This window comes from Colias philodice, chromosome 29, assembly GCF_061535455.1.
Source record: "Colias philodice isolate Cphi_HAF_F1 chromosome 29, ilColPhil1 Martin Lab GWU primary, whole genome shotgun sequence".
NCBI lineage: Eukaryota > Metazoa > Arthropoda > Insecta > Lepidoptera > Pieridae > Colias > Colias philodice.
Window position 1 is genome coordinate 2,676,845 of NC_143114.1, and position 23,677 is coordinate 2,700,521.

The 23,677-nt window shown below is 40.4% G+C and overlaps 1 protein-coding gene and 1 long non-coding RNA gene across 2 annotated transcripts in view; one reads left to right on the forward strand and one right to left on the reverse strand.

The window, feature by feature from the left end:
• Positions 1-23,677, reverse strand: part of LOC149475799 (uncharacterized) — a 102,396-nt gene that overhangs the window by 69,266 nt on the left and 9,453 nt on the right. The gene's annotated exons all lie outside the window — the stretch shown is intronic.
• The window catches only part of kst (spectrin beta chain, non-erythrocytic 5 kst), a 93,184-nt gene that overhangs the window by 10,058 nt on the left and 59,449 nt on the right, over positions 1-23,677 (forward strand). The window contains exons 5-37 of the mRNA XM_089712995.1: positions 80-237; positions 647-762; positions 1,635-1,747; positions 2,437-2,624; positions 3,117-3,255; positions 3,696-3,782; positions 4,022-4,152; positions 4,848-5,070; positions 6,013-6,215; positions 6,534-6,622; positions 7,207-7,360; positions 8,141-8,276; positions 8,765-8,977; positions 9,637-9,786; positions 9,955-10,125; positions 10,528-10,708; positions 11,234-11,406; positions 12,035-12,225; positions 12,818-13,012; positions 13,246-13,420; positions 13,871-13,983; positions 16,317-16,429; positions 17,018-17,142; positions 17,620-17,756; positions 18,914-19,016; positions 19,242-19,315; positions 19,478-19,571; positions 19,763-19,917; positions 20,580-20,688; positions 21,181-21,371; positions 21,806-22,025; positions 22,509-22,727; positions 23,332-23,525. Of these exons, the coding sequence (XP_089569121.1) occupies positions 80-237; positions 647-762; positions 1,635-1,747; positions 2,437-2,624; positions 3,117-3,255; positions 3,696-3,782; positions 4,022-4,152; positions 4,848-5,070; positions 6,013-6,215; positions 6,534-6,622; positions 7,207-7,360; positions 8,141-8,276; positions 8,765-8,977; positions 9,637-9,786; positions 9,955-10,125; positions 10,528-10,708; positions 11,234-11,406; positions 12,035-12,225; positions 12,818-13,012; positions 13,246-13,420; positions 13,871-13,983; positions 16,317-16,429; positions 17,018-17,142; positions 17,620-17,756; positions 18,914-19,016; positions 19,242-19,315; positions 19,478-19,571; positions 19,763-19,917; positions 20,580-20,688; positions 21,181-21,371; positions 21,806-22,025; positions 22,509-22,727; positions 23,332-23,525 (5,033 nt within the window). The remainder of the gene's footprint in view (positions 1-79; positions 238-646; positions 763-1,634; positions 1,748-2,436; positions 2,625-3,116; positions 3,256-3,695; positions 3,783-4,021; positions 4,153-4,847; positions 5,071-6,012; positions 6,216-6,533; positions 6,623-7,206; positions 7,361-8,140; positions 8,277-8,764; positions 8,978-9,636; positions 9,787-9,954; positions 10,126-10,527; positions 10,709-11,233; positions 11,407-12,034; positions 12,226-12,817; positions 13,013-13,245; positions 13,421-13,870; positions 13,984-16,316; positions 16,430-17,017; positions 17,143-17,619; positions 17,757-18,913; positions 19,017-19,241; positions 19,316-19,477; positions 19,572-19,762; positions 19,918-20,579; positions 20,689-21,180; positions 21,372-21,805; positions 22,026-22,508; positions 22,728-23,331; positions 23,526-23,677) is intronic.

A 23,677-nucleotide genomic window follows, 5' to 3' on the forward strand; every position in this document is an offset into this window, starting at 1 on the left:
CAAAAACACACTATACAATATCACATATTGTTATATATTCACATCTATCTACCTTTTTAATTTATATCCTATATTTCAGGACGAAGAAAACGAATCGTCCGAAAAGAAATCGGCCAAGGACGCTCTGCTGCTGTGGTGTCAACGCAAGACGAGTGGCTACCACGGCGTGCATATACACAACTTTACAGATTCTTGGCGCTCCGGTCTCGGGTTCAATGCGCTTATACATGCGCACAGGTGAGCATACATACACACACATAACATACACATACACATATATGGGTAGACACGCACACAGACGCGCAAACATAGACAGGTACGCAAACACACACGCACTAAAGTGAGTACACACGCTCATTAACGAGCATGAACACGCATATTCAGACACACACACGCGTATAAAGAAAGACACGCACGTATATAGACAGACACGCACTCATTCACAAGCACACGTACACACGCACAAACATACAGTTGAGCACACACGCGAATTAACCTTTTAACGGATTTTAAAGGCGATTCATTCATGTACACTATTTAATATTCCATCAGTCTACGTACGTACGCTTGTGTAACTTAAGCAGAAGAAGAAAAACTATAAAGAAAACTTTTCGTTTCTTAAAAACACGTATTTCTCGTATTCCAGGCCAGACCTATTCCGCTGGACGGAGGTACCGACCAGCGACCATGTTGAGACGCTCAACCACGCGTTCGATGTTGCGCACACGCATTTGGGCATACCCAAGCTACTTGACGCTGAAGGTACGCAATACTAATACATAAATATAAATATTTCACGACAACTTTCACACACGGCATGATCTGATCCCATACTAAGCTTTAATCAATAAATAAATCTTAATATATATAAATCTCGTGTCACAATGTTTGTCCTCAATGGACTCCTAAACCACTTAACCGATTATAATAAAATTCGCACACCATGTGCAGTTCGATCCAACTTGAGAGATAGGATAGTTTAAACATGTAGGTACCACGGGCGAAGCCGGGGCGGACCGCTAGTACTAATATAGATATTTAACGCGCAGACACAGAGCAAACATCTATGTTCATTACAAAAATATTTGCCCTGGGTAGGAATCGAACCCACGACCATACATATTATATAGTTGCCATGGGCATTTTGTTTGAATGTATGAAAATTTCTTTGGCTATAGAAGATAAGCGATCGGTGGAAAGCTAGTTATGTATAGTATTAGTATCTATGCATATAATAAATCGAAACGAAAGTGAAAGCTGTACATTGAATATTTTTTCAATAGAATACCTGGAGCGTGATCTACCATTAGTATAGAAGAAAAAAAAATAGTCTTTACAATTTTTTTTTATTTACTTACTTCAAATTTTACATGACTTAAATTTTTACAAACATTAAATACAACGCCGATGAAATATGTTTTGACCATCTAGTAATAAGTAAGCGATTGAAAATCTAGCTGTCTTACCACAAAAAACTTTAGACTGGTTCTCTTTAATCTAGTTTTGTCGTATTTCACATAGATAACTATTAAAGTGACAGATCCCTGGTTTAAAGTTGTAAAGTGACTGTGTTTAAACTGTTTTGTCGTAATACCATTGTTGTTTATTGTAAGTCAATTTATGTATCTTCACAGATGTGGACACAACCCGACCCGACGAGAAATCGGTTATGACGTACGTAGCCAGCTACTATCACACGTTCGCGCGGATGAAGAACGAACAGAAGAGCGGCCGGAGAATCGCTAATGTGAGTGCTTTTATTAATTTTTGAAGTGAAAACTTCTTTAGCGGCGTTGGGTATAAAATCTTAAACTCGCGTCAGGACACGTGACCTGATCGAAAAAGCGTAAGACGGATGGATATCAAACATGCTCAACGTTAATAATCAAGTTTTCACTTCTGCCGGCACTCCCGGAGTGCAACCCGCCTTTATTTTTTATTGTATTAAATGGGTTAAATTGTCCCTTGTGGAGCGGAAGGAAGGTGGAAATCCTCCATCGAAAAAGGGAGTAGGTACTCGACTGGCCGGCCGTTAAGGCCCCGATGATTGATGTCGAAAAAGGTGTCGCTACATCTCTCATTAAATTTACCTGATGCGTGTGGGTGTAGTAAAATCTATAGGTGTGAGAAAGTTTTTCAGTTCTTTGTGTAATTATGTTCATTTATAAAAGTCCAGTTGTAGATTATTATGGTTGAGATTAATTATGTATCGTTTTTTTCCTTTTGAGGTTGTCTAAAAATAGACTTTCAAGCCGGACTTTAATCGCTCGATAATAAGCTCGATTCGAAAAAGAAATGATTTATTGAAATATTTTATCCTGCTTCGACCCAGCAGTTGGTAACTTCAAGGAATTATAGCAGACCATGTGATTGATACTTTTCTGAAAACTTCCATAATTTTCTTCAATGTGTAACTTTATTGAAATATTTTCGCAGATTATCGGCCAATTGATGGACTGCGACGCGCGCAAAGCCGAGTACAGCCGTCTAGTGTGCGCACTGCTCGAGTGGATACGTCTGAAGATAACGGAGCTCAACTGCCGCGAATTCCCCAACTCGCTGGACGGCATCCAGCGGCTGCTGCTGGCCTTCAAGCAGTACAGGACCGTGGAGAAGCCGCCCAAGTGAGTGTAGTGTTGTATAGCACAGTGTGTAGTGTACGAGTGGACACGTCTGAAGATAACCGAGCTCAAATGTGGAGAAACCGCCCAAATTTAGTGTTGTATGCTTGAACACACTTTGAAGGCAATATAAGTATATACTACACACTAACATACACAATTTAGTGTATAGTGCAAAGTTAATGTGCACACATTAAATGTGAAGTGCGTAGTGCATACACATATGCTATAGAGAAAATTGGCTCATAAGTATTTATTGATCCAAATTTTATTATTATTGTTAATATAGATTGTCGATAAAATATCTATAATATGTGTATAAATACCTATAATACGTTTTTAACCGACTTCAAAAAAATATAGGTAAATTTTGAATTTACGTGCACTAAAACTCAACATTATCTCTTGCTTGTTATATAATAAAAAATAAATCATATTTCTAATCAAAATAATCCCATTTTTTCTCTATCTTACTAACTCTTATCTCTTTTACAGATACAAAGAGCGCTCCGAGATAGAGGCGCTTTACTTCGGCATAAACACCATGCTAAAGAGTCTAGTCGGTGAAGCGTGGGCGCCGCTGGATGGACAACTGCCACAGGATCTAGAGCGGGCCTGGCAGCAGTTGGAACAGGTATTGTGGGGTTAAAACCGGTTTTAAAGCGCGTTGTATTTGTGATTATATTTATTTATAATTAATAGTCTGAGACAACTTACTTGTTTGAATGTTTTGTCACTACAAACTGGAATGTAAAAGAAATAGATGATAGACAATTTTAATTAAACTTTTTTTTTTCGGTCTATCGTTCGCTACAGTTTCTTTACTTTGGCAGTTTTGTTTGTTAAATATTTTTATAAAAATTTAAATCCAGCATTCACCAAAGTTTCTCACAAGACATTTTTAGTAATCGGTTCCAAGAGATTTGTGTATCAATGATATATTTTTTTTTTAATTTCATTGTGTAAGTCTAATTCTTAAAGACGGAGTTATGCAAAATCAAATTAAAGACGGAGTATTAAGTTCAATTAGATATATGTAGGTATATTATTTTTTAATATGTTTGTATTTCACAGGCTGAACACGCGCGCGAGCTTGCGCTAAGAACAGAATTACTTCGCCAACAGAGATTGGAACAGCTCAACTACAAATTCAATACGAAGGTAAGAATTTATAACAGTTTTTTTTATTGCCGTAATAAGTTAGTAAATAAGTTTTCAAGGAAAACATTTTGACAGAAGTTTTTTTTTTAATTTATGCAAACAGACCACACCAATTAATTTTAAATTTAAGTAAATAAGACTCACCAAATCTATTATATCAGTTTTATAAGTAAGAAATAGCAATGGACCAAACACAGAACCCTGTAGCACCCCCTATATAATTTGTTCCCTTCTTCCAGTCCGTCCTCCGTAAAGGCTATCTCAAGGAGATGATTCAAGTACTCTCCGACCCGCGTTACGGTTCGAATTTATCGCAAGTTGACGCTACCGTGAAGAAACATGAAGCTATATCTGCTGATATATTGGCAAGGTAAGGAAAAAAAATAAAATAAATATTTTTTGTTACCAATGCAGAATAATGTACTTAATTAAGTGTAAAATAAGAATGTTTATGGAAACAAGTTATTGAAGTATGATCGCATCACAACAAAAAATCGGAAAGAGAAAAATAATTTTTGCTCGCCTATTTTTAAAACAAATATGATATATTTTTGTGATTTTTAAGAATAAATAGAAGGAATTGCAAGTTTCTAATATTCTTTATTTTGGAAGTGAAACTTCTTTAGGTACGTTGGAAGTAAATTTTCAAACTTGCTAAAGAATTTTCACTTTTGACACGTGTGTTCAGCACACACGCTCTTATTTTAGTTAGTTAGCTATTTTTTTTATGTCAGAGCAAGCAAAGGGGCAGATGGGCCACCTGATGTACCACCACCCATAAACACTTGTAACACTTGAAGTGTATTGTATTGTTTAGTTGTATTTAATCAAAATTTATGTTTTTGAAGTGAAAACTTCTTTAGCGGCGTTGAGCACTTTTTCTGTAATGGGTATAAAATCTTAAACTCGCGTCAGGACACGTGACCTGATCGAAAAAGCGTAAGACGGATGGATATCAAACATGCTCAACGTTAATAATCAAGTTTTCACTTCTACCGGCACTCACGGAGTGCAACCCGTCTTTTATTTTTTTTTTTGATTTTAACACCAAAACCTACATTCCAGAACGGAACGTTTCGAAGACCTCTCAGCAATGGCCGCCGAATTGGTCAAAGAGAACTACCACGGCGCGGAAGCTGTGTCCCGCACAGAGCAAGCTGTGCTCGCGCGTTGGAAGGAGCTGCTCGAGCTGTTGGAGCGCCATCGCGGATCGTTGGCCAAGCTGGCCCATCTGATGGCGCTGCTGCGTGAGGCGGACGCTGTTGGCCACACGTTGATTGAGATGAAGGTGGGTGGGGGTGTTTAAATTGCGTCAAGGAAATCGTGCTTGTTTATTAATCAGGGGACAATCATTACTTATTTTTAATTAAAATTCGCGGATCGTTGGCCAAGCTGGCCCATCTGATGGCGCTGCTGCGTGAGGCGGACGCTGTTGGCCACACGTTGATTGAGATGAAGGTGGGTGGGGGTGTTTAAATTGCGTCAAGGAAATCGTGCTTGTTTATTAATCAGGGGACAATCATTACTTATTTTTAATTAAAATTCGCGGATCGTTGGCCAAGCTGGCCCATCTGATGGCGCTGCTGCGCGAGGCGGACGCTGTTGGCCACACGTTGATTGAGATGAAGGTGGGTGGGGATGTGTTGCGTCAAAGAATGCTTCTATATTTATCACTAGCTGTGCCCTGCGGTTTTACCCGCAGTGCTGCACTCCTGTTAGTCTTAGTGTGATGATATATAGCCTATAGCCTTCGATGAATGGGCTATCTAACACCGAAAGAATTTTTCAAATTAGTAGTTCCTGAGATTAGCGCGTTCAAACAAACAAACAAACTCTTCAGCTTTACAATTTTAGTATAGATTATTGGAACGAAGTTTCTTATTTTTAATTAAAATTGGTCCACATGGGAGACACCAACTTTAACAGAAAAATTATCAAAACTGGTTCGTCCAGTCAAAAATTTTTGATAGAACAAACAAAAAAAAAATCGCATTGAAAACTTTTTTTGGCTAGTTTAAAAATTACTATAATTCTATTATTATTACAAATTTTGAAGTGAAACTTATTTAGGCGCGTTGAGAGTAAAATTTCAAGTCGCGTCATGGCAGTACCGTGACATCGATGCGACGAAGACGTCAAGGCGACGATTTTCGTATCTTGGAATCTTTCCAAAGAAGTTCTGACACACACGCTCTTTTTTATCTAAAACGTTATTTTATCTCATTCGCAGGCGCAATTCGACTCCGAAGAAGTCGGCCGGCACTTAGTCGACGTCGAGCGGTTATTACAAGCGCATGCATTACAAGAACTACAACTTGGTGCGCTTGATGAAAGTATCCAACGTCTCGTACGTCACGGCGCCGCGCTCGAGGGGCTGCCGCACTCGCTGCAGCTGCACCACCAGCTGGACGCGCTCACCAAGAGCTACCAGAGGTGGGAGTTGCATCATTTTTAGTATAGTCATTGTCATTTTCAGCCTCTTGTCAATATCAACAACATTATTATCGTCATTTTTACCCTTATCATTATGTGCGACAGCGTCATCACCACCATCACTGTCATTATTATCATCACCTACTATATTAAACCATCACCGATTTAATTATGTTTTGGGGAAGATAGTGTGAAAATGAAAAATTTACAAAATAGTGTCTTTTAAAATGCAAAATAAAAATTAGTACAAGCACTATGTAAAGTCATAACTGTCAATATTATTCTGAACGTTTTAGCCAATGATATATTTCTTTACAGTTTGGTCGCGGCGGCAAAGGACCGTAAAGCGAGATTGGAAGACGCAAGGAATCTCTACCAGTTCCTTGAAGATCACGAAGAAGAAGAAGGTAATTAAAGAACTATTTATATTAATTAACTAGCGGTCCGCCCCGGCTTCGCCCGTGGTACATATTTACGTTTTCTCTACATAAAAACCATCCTCGTACTTCAAGGAATATAATAAAAAAAGAATTATCGAAATCGGTTCAGCCGTTCTCGAGTTATGCGCTTACCAACACATTTTGCGATTCATTTTTATATATAAGAAGAAGAAGATACTCTCTAAAAATGAATTTAATTATTGTTCCATGATGTGAACGGTTTTATAATCGTAAAAAGGCGATCCTTTTTATTCTTTAAAAAATAATTCATTCTGATTGCTTATTTTTTATATTTCTTTCGACATAGATTCTATAGACAGACTAATTTTGCACGTCTAATAAACGGAGCGTTGAGTTAGTGCTCCACACTCGCCTAACAAAAAACAAGTGACTTTTTTGTAAAAATTAACTAACCGTTATGAGGCCTACACTTTTCAAACTTTTGTGATCTCTGCTGGACAGTTTTTGAATTTATTCCATTACTTTCTTCTCTCGACAATCCTTTTGCCTGTTTTTTGCAGTTTTATTAACCTGTCCCTCTTTTCTTTCAGGTTGGGTAACAGAAAAGCAGCGTATTTGCCGTACAGAAGTAGCCGCTAAAGACGTTCGAGGTGTGCTCGCATTACGACAGAAACATACAGCTCTATTGCATGAGTTACGAGCTAGAGACTCTGTGGCGCAGCGGCATAGAGCTAAGGGACAGAGGTGAGCATAGACAATAGAGGAGTGGAGTTTTGGCAGTAGGAAACATAGATGGTAGATGTACAGTGCCACAAACTTAGTTAAGTTTGTGGCACTGTCTACCCGGACCCGGTGACAAAAACTGGAACTACTAATACTACGAACTTAAATCGACATCAGCGACACCGTCACCGGGTCAGTTATGTTTGTGGCACTATAGGGAGCTAAATGTATCTATCATATTTTATACTGACCCGACAGACGTTGTCCTGTCTTCGCGTGAACTGTCAAACCCGTGAAGCTGTAGTAGCTGTTAAGCTAACGCATTTTTCTGGCTCAATTATTTTTTAACAATTTATAAAGTTCTCTCCTGGTAGGAATCAAAATGAAAAATTAAGCAGTTTTTAAAATAGATGAAGAAGGTACCTTTACAACTTAATTGAGCTGATTACCTTCTGCCCTGGTTGCCTGGAAGAGATCACTACTAAGTGATAAGGCCGCCAAATACACTAAACTGCTCCTTGCTTTTATTTTTGTATGTTCTAGTATGTAAGTCTGTTTAGTTGGATTAAAGAGTTAAATAAATAAAATAAATAAGGTAGTTTTTGATTGTTTTGATAGACTTGATAGTTTTTTTTTTGTGTAGAAAAGTACAATTGCAGAAAAGTAGCTATACCTCTTCTTCTTGCTACTTTTGTCTTATTGTTCCTAAATTGACAGTTATTCCAAAACGAAAAAATATCCTGTCTTAAACAAAAAAACAACTTTTTCTTAATACAAAGTTATAAAATACCATTTCCACAGTCTAATCGACGCGAAGCACCCAAAGAGTGCAGAAATCGAGCGTCGTCTGACCGCACTCAGCGAGCAATGGGAGATACTCCGTCAATTGGCCAACGACAGGGACAAAAAACTGGCTGATGCTGCTGAAGCTCATCAGGTGGGTTTTTACAGCTTTGTGTTTGAAGAGAAGAACATTTTAAGCTATTGCATAGTTTCTATCGCGCGCCTTGAGCGCGGGGACCGAATCCAGAAATTCCGTAACGAAAAAACCTCACGCTCCCCACTCCGACGGGCACGGAGGTGTGGCTTGAAGGCATAGCATGTAATAGCTTTACCGCGGCAGTCCCCGAGTGCCACACGTTTTTTATTTTTGCTTCTGTAGCTCATCAAGTTAGTTAGTGCTTATATTGTAAAAGAAAATGTTGGTTTTCGGGTCGGATTGATCGATTCGAGCAATAGTGTTGCAATTTTTCGCGCGTTGAGAGTAGAGTATCTTGGTCGCGTCATGGCAATACCGTCACGTAATGGAGAAAGGTGACGATTTTAGTTTCTTTAATCTTGCCAAAGAAGTTTCACTTCTGACACGTGTGCTCAGCACAAATGCTCTTTTTTGTTTCGTTTTTGTAATTGTTTTTCCCCCACCAGTTCTACGGCGACGCGAACGAAGCGGAGTCGTTCATGAAGGAGAAGCGGGCGCTCGTCGCGAGCGAAGACTGCGGAGTGGACGCGCCCGGCGCAGCCGCTCTGCTCGCTCGGCAGCGCATCGTGCACGACGAGCTGCGTGCCTACCGCGAGGAGCTGCGTGCGTTGCGGGCCGCCGCGCAGCGCCTGCGCAGCGCCGGCATACACACTCTGCAGGTGAGCGCAATTAGTACTGAAAAAATGTTGTGTGGTTTTATGAAACCACGGTAAAAGTGAAACTGTTCGAACGGTTCCGAACACTGCTTTGTGTAGCGCATGTCGCGTGACGGTCGGCTGCCCAGTAGGTATACCTACTCGGCAGCCGCGATACACGCGACATGCGCTACACAGACCAAAAAGTTTGAGACGATGCGATGTAATAAAAGTTTCACTTTAAAAAAATTATGCTCAGTTTTTGTACCTTTATTTTAAAGGTAATTGGTTCTAAATGAATTTCAATTTAATAAGTAACGGAGAACCTTAACTCAATGAATCGACCTGAGTAAAATCAGAATATTCCACCATTTTCCACCCGTGCACGGGGAGCGCAGCGCCTACCGCGAATAGCTGCTCAGCTAAAGTTATTTGCAGCAACGGAAAATGAGCTGCAGCGCTGCAAACATTTTTAAAAGACAGAAGATGGTAAGAAAAAAAGCAGTTAAGTACGATGGATTGCTGTCCAAGTATTGTATACTGAGAAGACAGCGAAGCAGCGCAAAAAATCGAAAAATAACTGACCAATTTATATTTTTCCAGTACCTACAAAAACTATGTACAAATTTTATGTTTTAAACGTTTTGCAGTACAAATTTTAAATGTCAGCTTTAAATTTGCAGCTGCCGCTAGAAGTAGAGTCGAGTGGAGCAGTGGAGAGTGAAGAAGAGTGGGGCAGCGAGACGCGGCTGGTGCCGACGGAAGTGTGGGAGGAGGAGCCGGTGGAGAGGCTGGAGCATAGGACCGTCACGGAGGAGAGGAGTGTGCCGCAGGTGCGTGCTCTCTTATCTCTTCCGCTAGAAGTAGAGTCAGTTGCACTAGAAGAAGCACGCGAACCTTAAATCAATGAATCGACCTGAGTAAAATCAGAATATTGCACCATTTTCAACGCACTCTTACCATAACTAACATAAACCATTTATAATACCATTTTTCACCAGGTGAAAGCGCTATACGCGTTCAGCGGGCAAGGCATATCGATGGCGAAAGGCGAAGTGATGTTCCTCATGAACAAGACAAACCCGGACTGGTGGTCCGTGCGCAAAGCGGACCGCACCGATGGCTTCGTGCCGGCGAACTATGTGCGAGAGATCGAGCCGAGGCTTGTGCCTGTAAGTATTGTTACACACACACACACTCACACACACATGCATGCGGACAAGTACACTCACACATGTGCGCGCACAAAAACTATAAATGCGTACGCACATGCATATACGCAAAGGCAGACGAACAGACACAAATTTTTACAAATTGTTTCTCGTTCCTTGAAATTTATGTGTCGTCTCACATAAATTTCAAAAAACAGACGTGATTTTACTACTCAATTTAATAAAAACAAACAAAAACAACAGTTTAATATTGTCAAAATATTGCCTACTGTTTATCAGTCATGTCAACAATTTTCACACGCACACGATAATTTTCACTTTTTATTCAGTTTATTCAATTTATGTATAAAAAGGGATTTGAATTAAATTTTAAGCCTCAAATAATACTTATCTCCCCTACAGGTGCAAGTGCGTCGTCCAGAGAAAGTGCGTACAGTCCAACGCGTCAAGAAGACGGTGCTAGTGAAGCAAGTGGTTCCGGTTCGTAGAGCTAGTGCACCAACACGGCGCAGGGGAACTGTTCACCATGCACCACCAGCCCCGCCTGTCGCTGAGCGGATGGAGCATATTGATAAGCAATATGGTGAGTCATCATCATCATCATCATCGCCCATATAATATGTTATGAGGGTACAGGCCATAATCCACCACGCTGGCCAAGTGCGGATGTCACATATCGTAGAACGTGCTGTCGTGGTGAATTGTATCACTATATCACTAATCACTTAGGTGCTGTCGTGGTGAATTTTAGTGGAAAAGGTGGGGGGAAACCTAATACAAATTCCATCGGAGATAGAATAAGAATTGTTACGAATTTGTGTAAACGTCTTCTAAAGATGGAACTGTTGCAATAAAATCGTATTAAAATTTTGTTAATAGCATTCGATTTAACGGGGATTTTATTTCAATGTCAATTAGATGTACCTTCAATATTTCTTTCAGATATTCTCTCAATATTTCTTCTAAATCCTTAAAAATAAAAAGTCCAAAAAGTTTCAAATAAATTAATTTTCTTTTCATTTCAAATGCTAACTGACACTTCTAAACCAAATATTTACGGTAAAGAAATTTCTAATACCTTTCACTTTACTAAAAAACGCCTTTACAGACGAGCTACTCAAGCTATCCGAATCCCGTCGCGCACAGCTCGAAGACGCGATCAAGCTATACAGCTTCTTCGCAGAATGTGATGACTTCGACAAGTGGATGAAGGACAAGGAGAGGATGCTGCGCACAGATGAGAAGGATGACAGCGTGGATACCGCTAAGAGGAAGTATGAGGTGAGAAACATGGGTTTTATGAGGAATTACTTGTCTTTTGGGTTTATAGGGTAGTTAGTAGGATGAATGTTTGTGTAAGATAGGAAATTAATTCGATGATTTTTTAGGTAGTTCCACCAGTAAACTGACCAGCCCCCCTAGACAAGTGGCTTTCTATTAGCGTAAAGTTGAATAGAATAGATTATGAACGACGACGATTGATTAGGTCAATCTCATACATTCATAATCTATTTTATTCAACTTTACGCTAATAGAAAGCCACTTGTCTAGGGGGGCTGACCTGGTATCGATGTTCATGTTCACAACGACGATACACGCATGCGTGTAGTCAGTGCACGGGTCGGTACAGCACTGAACGCGTTCATTTGTTGGAAATAAATTGTTTCCATAGCGCGTAAGTCGACCGACGCTACGCACGCGCACGCGCTCGACCGACGGTCCTCGTACGCAGTGCGTAGCAAAATGCGCGTGCGTATGGTCGGTCTAGCTATGAACGGTTTTATGAATTTCCATACATATGACAAGCGCGACTGACGTACGCACTGATGGTAGGTGAAGCTCTGCAACCGGCCCTAGTAGTAAATTTTTACTTTGACATCATATAACTCATTCATTGAATGCCAAACAGAAATTCGTCACCGACCTTTCCGCTGCATCAAAGCGTCTAGAACGCATAGACGCGGCCGCAGAAGAATTGGTAGCAGCCAAGCACGGACAAGCCGCTAAAGCGACGGCACGAAGACAGCAGTTGAGACAGCAGTGGGACAGACTGCTGCGACTCAAGCAGCAGAAGGAAAAGAGTTTGGAGGGCGCGTCTAGGTGAGTTTTAGAGCTATGTAAATACTAAGTGAAGCTATGATATATTTGGTGGTGAAGTATAGACAAGCGGCAAAGGCGATAGCAAAAACGCAGCAGTAGTAGTAGTAATAAATTGCGATATTAAAATTTACTTATGTTTCAAAGCAGGATTTTAACAAGGCCTTTGATTTATTGTACCATGAATTTTTTTTTAAGATATTATTCACATTGATGATGCGCGTTGTATATTCAAAATATTTTGTTTAGATTCGCGAATAAATCCATTTCTAGTATTCGATTCCAATTTTCGATTCGATTCCAGCCGGAGTACCTCAAGGATCTCATTTTTGGGGTCTTTGTTTATCATTTTTTTTTGTAAATAATCTGACTAACAGAAAGTTGTATCGTTTAATAATAGTGTCCCTCGTAGCCTATTTTGACGTATATTTGCCATTTATCTGACAGCCAAGCTAAACATAACTCATCCAGAAGCGAGAATCTTTCCTTTGTCTTTGTTATGTGTTGATCTGGCGTGTTTCTTTCACGTCTCTTTCATATATAACAGTCTTAATATGTGATTCCACCGCTAACTTTAAATTTCTTTGTTTTCCAGCGTCGAGCTATTCAACCGCACGTGCGACGAAGCGCTCGACTGGATGTGCGAGAAAGAGCAGCAGCTCGAAGTGAGCAGCGCTCCAGCGGCTGACCTGCGCACCGTTCAAGCGCTGCAGCGGCGGCACGCGCAGCTCGAGCGCGAGCTGGAGCCGCTGCGGGAGAAGGTGCACACGGTGACGCTGCTGGCCGACTCGTGAGTGTGTAGCCACGTGGTGGGGGGAGGGGGGGGCACACACACACACACACACACACACACACGCGCAGCTCGAGCGCGAGCTGGAGTCAAAAATTTGAGATTGCTTTAAAAATTATGCTGTAAAATTTGTCTATGCCATCTTTTAGCTTGACCTCAGAAAAACACAATCAAAACAGTCGTTACAACCTTTAAAAAACACATAAATACGCTTCCTCAACCATATTCCACAGAGTCAAGTCCCAGTACCCGAGCGAGCGCACAAACGTCGAAGGGAGACAAAAAGAGATAGAGAGCATGTGGGTCAGATGCCAAGCGCAAGCAGCAGAGAGGAGGAGTAGACTTGAGAGCGCGGTGGGACATCAGATATTCGGCAATAGCTCTGCGCAGCTGCAGGACTGGGTGCAGGTTTGTGTCCGTAAAGAAAAAACAAAGCAAATCCATAAAAAAAAGTTTAGTTTAGTAAATTCTCTACTTGATCTTCGCATTTGACAGTTCGCTTGAAGACAGGATAATGTCTGACGGGTCAGCTAGAAATTAATATTTTAGCTTACATATTTATTTAATTGTTTGCGTAGGTAAACTGAAATATACATTATTTCCATAAGTGAATAATTTTTCTCACTCTAGTTCCTTAGTTCGACACTAGACAGCATTGTAACAAATTTCATCTAATATAAATCAATTGTATTTCAATCTACATACAAATGTGTTTATTTTTGTGTGAACCGACTGATACATTGCTTCCATAACTTTATCTCACTTTAGTTCCTAAGTTCGTCACTAGATGGCGGTTTACTATTTAATTTATGTATCCTTCCTCCAATTCTTATTAGTTAATTTTTGTATGTATTATAGAAAGTACGAGAACAAGTGTCCTCAGACGTGACAGCCAAAGATGTGGCCACAGCGGAGGCGTTGTTGAAAGACCACCAAGAGTTGCACGATGATATTAAAGCGCATGATGATGAGTGAGTTATTTTTTGTTATTCAGAGTTCGGCACAGGGTTTAGGATCACAGGTTACATAAAGCACTATTCGGGATGACGTAAGAGAAAAAAAATTGGCAAAAAGTAAATATTTGTAACAACAGGTTTGTAAAAACTGTCACATGGTGTACATTTTCTGGAATTAAAAAAAAAGTTCTATAACTTCAAAAATACATGACTTTATTTATTATTTCTGATAAACGGTGTGGCATTACCTGTCAGAAAATTTCGGCTTGACGACGACCTTTCGGACACCCTGTATATAAGTATCATACAACATACTTTAGGATCCCATTTAAGAAACACATTCACATGTTTTGAAAATGCTTTCTTTCACCCACTCATTCACTCAACCACCCACTCACTTAACCTACCGACTCACTCAACCCACCCACTCCCTCTACCCACCCACTCACGCTACCCATCCACTCACTCTACCAACCGACTCACACTACACACCCACTATCTCTACCCACTCACTCCTCTACCCACTCACTCCTCTACCCACTCACTCCTCTACCCACTCACTCCTCTACCCACTCACTCCTCTACCCACTTACCACTCTACCCACTCAGTCCTCTACCCACCCACTCACACTCACACACTACCCACTAACCTTACCCAACCACTCTACCCACCCGTTCACGCTAGCCACCCGCTCACGCTACCCACTCACTCCCTCTACCCACCCACCCCCTCTACCCACTCACTCCTCTACCCACCCACCCCCTCTATCCACTCACTCCCTCTACCCACTCACAATACCCACCCACTCTACCCACCCGTTCACGCTAGCCACCCGCTCACACTACTCACTCCCTCTACCCACCCACTCCCTCTACCCACTCACTCCCTCTACCCACTCACTCCCTCTACCCACCCACTCACTCACACTACCCACCCACTCCCTCTACCCACCCACTCCTCTACCCACCCACTCCCTCTACCCACTCACTCCTCTACCCATTCACACAGTACCCACTCACTCACAATACCAACCCACGCTACCCACCCGTTCACACTACCCACTCACTCACTCACAATACCCACCCATTCTACCCACCCGTTCACGCTAGCCACCCGCTCACACTACCCACCCACTCCTTCTACCCACCCACTCCTTCTACCCACCCACTCCTTCTACCCACTTACTCCTCTACCCCACCCAATCCTTCTACCCACTCACTCCTCTACCCACTCACTCCTCTACCCACCCACTCCTCTACCCACCCACTCCTCTACCCACCCACTCCCTCTACCCACCCACTCCCTCTACCCACTCACTCCTCTACCCATTCACACAGTACCCACTCACTCACAATACCAACCCACTCTACCCACCCGTTCGCACTACCCACCCACTCCCTCTACCCACCCACTCCTTCTACCCACTAACTCCTCTACCCACCCACTCCTTCTACCCACTAACCTATCTACCCACCCACTTCTTCTACCCACCCCTCTACCCACCCGCTCACACTACCCACTCACTCCTCTACCCACTCACTCCTCTACCCACTCACTCCTCTACCCAATCTACCCACTCACTCACTCTACCCACTCACTCTACCCAGCCACTCACTTACCCACTCACTCATTCACCTGCGAATGCCCGACCGCCGACAGCGAGAAGTCCAGCAACGCGTCAACAGCAGCCGCATTGCCCAACGTACAAGCAACGTAAAGTACACTTTGGCCGCTCGTGTTGGCCTGATGCGTCACTGTATAACAGTAAAATCGAGTCAAAATCAATGCTCATTTGATTTCCGTATAGTAAAACAAAATTTAGGAACTCTTATGACAGTGCATTTACATCAAACGAAAATAGAGCTAGATTTAGAGCAAGAGCATTCTTTCATGATCTTTTGTGTAAACGAAGACTCGTATTCAGTGTTGTTCAGTATTAGAACATTGCAACAAGCTTGTTAATCCTGCTAGTTATCATATCACAACGTGCTTTTCAATATCTTAATCCCGTCTCGTGACCGACATTTTCTTTTATTTCATAAAAATAACTACGTTAAAAAAAACTTGAAAAACGGAAAAGTAAAAAATAAAAAAGATTTGATCTTATTAATTACTACATATTATTAGATGTGCTATTTACTAAATAGGTTTGATGTCGGTGCACGGGCAACCTATTTATGTAGTAATTAATATCACTGGTCAAAAGAATCGATGGCATAAGGTGTTATTTGCCATTATGAAAACTATTTGTATTACCTTTTATACAATTTTTTTCATGAAAGTGGATCAAAACCGTGCCTTTATTTGCTATATTTTGTCTTAATAATGAAATAATGTCTTCTTTCAGATTCAAAGAAGTGATCGGTCTCGGCAAACAGTTGTTGGCCACAAATCCAAATCTCGCAGACGTTAAGGACAAGATTCAACAGTTGGAGGCTGAACAAAAGGCTGTTAATAAAGGTATAGAATTCTTTGATAAATTCATTTTGAGACCTTGCGTAATTATTAAGTGTGTTTAGTTCGTTGTGAAGTGAAATTTCTTTAGGTGCGTTGAGAGTAAAATTTCAAGGTCACGGCAATGCTGTCACGTCATGCAGATAGGCGACGATTTTGGTATCTCTGAATGAAAGAAGTTTCGCTTCTGACACGTGTGCTCGGCACAGACGCTCTTTTCTCTTATTTGTAGAATGTTAAGGATGAAAAATACTCAATAAAAAACTATTTTGATAATTTCAAAACATTTAAATCACTATCATCTTCATTTTCATTTCATTTTCTGTCCCTATGTCCGTTTGTATGCTTAAATCTTTAAAACTACGGAACGGATTTTGATGCGGTTTTTTTTAATACATAGAGTGATTCAATAGAAAGGTATAATTTATTAAGGTGTATAAGTTAGTAGGTTTGAGACAAAGCGGACGAAGCCGCGGGCGGTAAGCTAGTGTTTTATAAATTACGAATAAATAAGTTTCTGCTTTGTATGGGTATATTGTGTAATCTTTAAATATGTTTATTATAATACATCCCTAAAATGTGTTTTTCCCACAGAATGGCAAGACAAAGACAAATATCTGAAAGAACTGCTCCAACTACAAAGTTTCAACCGCGAGGCGGATCAGATCGACGCGTGTAGCGGCGCTCACGAAGCCTTCTTGGAGTATAAGGAGTATGGAGTAAGGATATTGTCAATTTTTTGTGTTTTTTTTTATAAATTTTTGCTTATGACAATCATATAGGAAAGCTGGGTGGAGAATATTGTTGTTTTTTTTCTAGGAAAGACAGGAGAGAAAGATGTGATTTTTTTTTATTTACATTGTTCACTTGTGTATTATGTTTGTATATAACCGACTCTTTAAGACTCGATTTTGACCTCTAAACGGACAGATTTAATTCAAACTTTATACACTTATCTCACTAGGATCGGTGGCAATACAATGATTTCATAATTTGACAAATTGAGACTAAAATCTTTTATTTTTGTAGCCACCTGTACTTCAGGCATCGATCGCTACTAAAGTCTTTTATTTCATAGCTCTACTGTTCGTCAGCCGTCAAGTGTCGAATGAAAACTTTTATCTCTTTACTTGTCAGTATATTACGCGTCAGTGGCGGCTTTTATTTCAATATCTAACCTTTTTAATCTGTGGCAGGCGTCCGTAGACGAGGCGGAGACGCTGGTAAAGCGGCAGGAGGAAGCCGAAGCACGACTCGCGGCTCAGGACGAACGTGTTGCTGCGTTTGCACAGCGGGCCGCCGGTTTGTTGCCCGCGCACCACGCGAGTGAGCGGTGAGTGGGATTGTGGATCTTGTGTGTATAGCGTTAAGATCCATTATGGTGGAGCAAGGGGTGAGCGTGGCGAGCATGCCACAGGAGCGCGAGTGCTATGGGATTGTGACTCTTGTTTGTATAGCGTTACGGGTCATAGTTGCAGCGCCCCGCCGGCCTGCTGCCCGCGCATCACGCGAGCGAGCGGTGAGTGGGATTGTGGATCTTGTGTGTATAGCGTTACGGGTCATTATGGCTTTACACGAGGTGGTACTGACAGTCAAGCGATACAACATTTTTTTTATTAGTCTACAAAACTGGTTACAAATGTTTGTGATTTATTCTATTAATTATGTACTATCATGCAGTTGATTTATAACCTTCTGGATGTAGACACAGCATGCAAATTTACAAATTTTAATTGGATACCTTATTTATGTATAACAATAATTATAATAACTATTTATTTGATGAAATTTTATAATTTATTCCTAATTGAGACCAGAGAACCACTAAATATGTCTATTTGTGTTATGGGATTATGATGCTTATGTTATTAGTATGACGGTTAATTTTCCCCTGCTACTTTTTGTCCCATCGCGCGTCCGTGGAGTGTGCGCTGGAATTGTGACTCTTGTGTTTATGGGGTTAAAGAACACTATATCTTGCTGTGCAAACAGGACGCCAGTGATTTGTTATTTTAGTATGCGTCTAATACGCATATTTTCCCCTTTTGTCTACTATCACAAGAATACCCTTGCCCTTTTTGTGACACCGATTACTATCAAACCTAACCTAATAAAACTTTCCATTCAATTCCAACAAAATCAGTTTTTTTATTACTGCAGAATATAAATTCCCACATGCCAATCTGGCTAGAAGGACCATCAATCGTACGAAACCATATTTATAATTTAACCAGCTGTGCTCCGCGGTTTCACCCGCATTGCTCCGCTCCTGTTGGTCTTAGCGTGATGATAATATATAGCCTATAGCCTTCCTTGATGAATGGGCTATCTAGCATCGAAAGAATTTTTCAAATCGGACCAGTAGTTCCTGAGATTAGCGCGTTCAAACAAACAAACTCTTGAGCTTTATTATATTAGTATAGTTAATTGCCCGGCTAGAAGGACCATCAATCGTACGAAACCATATTTATAATTTAATAATTTTTACAGTATTATTGCTCGACGAGATGCAGTACTACAAAGGCGAGAGAAAGTCAGACAAGCGCTGGCCGAGCGGCGCCGCGCGTTGCTCGCTAACTTGGCTCACCAACAGGTCAGTTATTTCTCGTTTTGAAGATTAAAAAAATGTATATAAAATGTTAACAACTTCTCAACAGACCAAAAAAGGAAAGAACAAGGCGTTGATTTGTCAAAAATTACGAAATTTAGACAATTAAGGTAAAAAAATATAACCTTCAAGGATCCAGAAATACCTGTTATACTGTTGTAAGTACTTTGTCAAAAGCAATTTATGAAATTTAAAGTACTTTTTTTTCAGTTCGTTGCATCCACGGAAGAGCTGCAGGCTTGGATTCAAGATAAAACGCGTACTGCGAATGACCAAAGTTACAGGTACAAATAATTCAAAATAATTATTTAGTTAATTTCTGTTTTATTAACTTTTATAACCACAGTTGCTGATTCAATATTAAAATTTTTACAATATGACAAAAGATGTATATAGGATATTTACGATTTTATTGATAAATGAATAATTTGTATTAATTTTTACAGAGAATTGGCCAATTTGGAGCGTAAACTGCAAAAACACGAAGCGTTCGAGAGAGAATTACAAGCGAATGAGAAACAACTTAGAAATGTGGAGAGCGTAAGTTACTTTTTAATAAATAAAGATTTCTAATATAATTTAAATACTTACAGTATTTCAACACTGTTTCAATAAATTTTGTACATTTTATTAGTATTTAATTTTGTTCTATACAAACATGAAATAATAGATTTGAAAGCTAAAATAAACATTCTTATAAATATCGACTTCATAATTTATCCCACCCGCAGATCGGACAATCACTCCAGAAATCAGACCCTAGCCGTGCCAAGAACATATCAGACCGTCTGGCGAAGTTACAGACGGGTTGGGAGACGCTAGTAGCAGCTTCGCGTGATAAGGGCAGTAAGCTGAGACAAGCTGCTCAGCAGAGACAGCATAGACGGTAAGAATTTAGAAAGTTTCAGAAAATGGTCAGACAATTTGAGCAGGAACGTGTAAGACCGTCTGGCGAAGATGCAGACAGGTTGGGAGAATGTCAACAAGTTGAGACAAGCTGCTCAGCAGAGACAGCATAGACGGTATGAATGAATGAATAAATGAATGAGAAATTATTTATTGCACACTAAATACACTAGGTAATGCAAAACGTGAGTTTGACTCTTTTTTTACGGATTTTTAAAGTTAAATAACAGAGCCAGACTAATTGAGTAGAAACGTGTCAGATCGTCTGGCGAATTTGTAGACTTAAGTTTGACTTATAAAGAGAAAGATAATAAATAAGCTTGGTTTTTTTGTGTTTAGGTATCACGAATAAGAAATGCTTGTAAAGAAAAACAGCGAAATTTTTTTATGTAAAATTGTATATCCTTCTTTCTGTTATAATTAATTCACAGTTAAAATGCTAAGAAATGTATGAAAATATACATCAAAGGATCAAATAGGCTATACTGGATATTTTCAATGAACTATTGAATTATTATAACAAAAAGCTATAAAGTGTATTAGAGCAATATCAGAATTTCAATTGCGCATCTGTATTTTTTTTAGAAATCCTGAAAAAAGCATATAACAAGATTAATGTAATACTTTTCTTTCACTTTATAGTGCTGTAGAAGACGCTAAAGCACGTTTGGCTGAGTTGGAGCGTGCGCTCAACAGTGAAGAGATTGGCACAGATCTGAGAAGCTGTAAGCGACTGTTGAATCAGCATCAGGTAAAAATTGTAATTATTTCTTTATTAAGTTATTTAACAAGCTTTTCGCCCGCGGTTTGTCGGTTTGCTTTGTTTAAAATCTTAATATATTTAACCGTTTTCTTCCTTTATCCATTAAAAAACCATCAAAATTGGTGGTGTAATGTTAAAGATCGGATCATGCAGACACACAGACGGCGTTTTTATGTTTATTATTATTGCGATTACCAGAAAAACTACCTTATTTAATGTTGAATCCTTTAAATGGATCAGATATCAAGATCACACGCAAAAAATGACTGATAAGAACTTTTTATTTGTGTCTTTATTCTAACATCTGTAAAAAGTGAAAAATATTAACTTAATAATTAATATAATAACCCAAGGAACTAGTACAACAAATCAGGATATTTAGAATGTATGAATTTTATACCAATTACAATTATGTTTATTATCGATAAAAAATATGTTTGTTTTGAACCTAATTTTTAATTATATTTTTTACCTCCCCAGGCACTAGAACAAGAACTTACCCAAATGGAGCAACGCGCCGAAGCCCTATCGGTGCAGGGCGCAGACCTAGTGTCTGGAGGGCACTTTGACAGTGCCGCTATACAGCGGGACTGCGCAGCCCTACAGGAGGCCTGCGCGGCGCTGAGGCCTAGGGCCAGGGATAGGAGACGGGCCCTGGAGAATAGTCTACAGTGAGTGGAGATTTTTAAAGAAATAAATATTTTTGAATTTGACTAAAATTTACTGGGTGGAGATGAAGATACAAATATTAATTGTACACTGCGCGGTTGCCACACTTCTCTGTTTTACGAATTCTCGTTATGTTTTGTGTCAAATTTTCTACTAAATAATTTGTATGAAAATTACACTGATTATTGGCGGTGTTTTCATTTGTTGGTACATAGTCGTCTCCAAGATCCACCCGGAATAAATTATTTCTGACTTTGACGCAACAATTTACCAAAGTGTCTTGTGATGGGCATACTAACTTAATTATCAAGATAGGTTTACATTTAAAATTAAATATGTATGTTTATCAGCCATCTGGTTTCCATAACACAAGCGACAGCTATGATCAGATCGTTCCGTGTGTGAAAATTGTCCTGAAAAAATGTTTAAATTTCAGATTGCACAAGCTAGCAGCAGAAGTAGTAGCAGAAACAGCATGGGTCGAAGAGCGTAGGGCTGCGGCGTCGTCCACGAGCCTGCCTCAAGACTTGCACGCGGCACAAACTGCGCAGAAACGACACGCCAAGCTACGGGCCGAGCTGCAGGGGCGAAGCCCTAATGTCGCCCGCGTGTTGGATACGGGGAAACAGCTGCCGGATAATCCGCAAGCGGATAAGGTTAGTATTTTTTGTATTGGAGGATATGTTGTTTCAAAAGGGTCGTGTGATGTCTATTCTTGTTGCTATTTAGTGCAGAAATAGCTTTACAGAATGGGGCTATGATTGTGGTCATTGTGAATATCACAGAGTTGGTATAAATTTCATAATTATTACACTATTTATGATTTTTTATCAATTTATAGGGAATGCACATGTAATTTTAACAGAAAATTGCTTCACTTTATTGTAGTTTAAATTTTGTTTAAATACTTTTCACATTTCTGTAATAATAATCTAAAAGTGTAAAATTGTAATAAAATAATTGATAAATGTGTTATGAGTAAGACAGAAGACAAGTTTGTCTTTGGAAAACATACTTAAATACATATATAATGTGTTTATGTATGTTTTCCAAAGAATACTGTGTACTGCACACAGTCAAAATATTGAAGTCACAGTGTACAATAAAACTTTTCACTAAAACGTTATTCTTTTCAACAGATCAAAAAGCTTTGCAAGGAACTAGAACAAGCGTACTCCGAAGTGTCTCAAGCTGCTGAAGAGCGCGCCGCCCGCTTGGAGACAGCGCTTAAAGCGCAGCAGTTTATGCACGACGCCCTTGAAGTGGACTCGTGGCTCGCTGACAAAGCCGCTGAGTTGGCCAGCGCTGACGTCGGCAATGATAGACATCGAGCTACGCAGTTGCTGACCAGACATAAGGTTAGTGGCCTTATTTGAGGTTAAGAAGGGTGGATAGTCCGAAAACTTCCTCTGAAGTCGTTTTAAGGTTAGGCTTCGCAATTGCTGACCAGACGCAAGGTTAGTAGCTACTAGCTATATTTTAGGATTTAGAATGGTGGATATTCCGAAAATTTCTTCTGACTTCACTTTAGGGCCGCGCCACGCAATTTCTGACCAGATTATAAGATTGGTGGCCTTATTTCGAGATTAAGAACGGTATATAGCCGAAAAACATTTCCTGGAGTCGCTATATGGTCTGGTTGAGATTAAAAAGCACAGCAGTTCATGCACGACGCGCTTGAAGTGGACTCGTGGCTCGCTGACAAAGCCGCTGAGTTGGCCAGCGCTGACGTCGGCAATGATAGACATCGAGCCACTCAATTGCTGACTAGGCATAAGGTTAGTGGCCTTATTTTTAGGTAAAATAGGGTATATTATTTTTGAGCGGTTAAGTTTATGTAAAAATTATTGGAACTATTTTTTTTTTCGATTTTTTAAGGAATTATTGTGTACTTCACAGGCGGTGGAGCTAGAGCTGTAATTTTTTTCTTTTTTTTTACTTAATACTTTGTCTTTTTTGCAGGCGGTGGAGCTAGAACTGGACACGTACGCGGCCATAATCGCCGAGATGGGCCACGTGGCGGGCGCCATGTGCACCAGTGACAGTGGGGAAGGAGCGGAGCTGGTGGAGCGGCACCAGCAGCTTGCGGCGAGCCTGCAGCGGCTGCAGCGCCGCGCAGCGCTGCGGCAGGCGGCGCTGGTGGAGAGCGTGTGCAGGTGGGTGCAGCGCTGCAGCGGTGGAAGGGTTTACATAGCTCATCTGTAGCACGGCTGCAGCGGTGGAAGGGCTAACATAGCTCATCTGTAGCACGGCTGCAGCGGTGGAAGGGCTAACATAGCTCATCTGTAGCACGGCTGCAGCGGTGGAA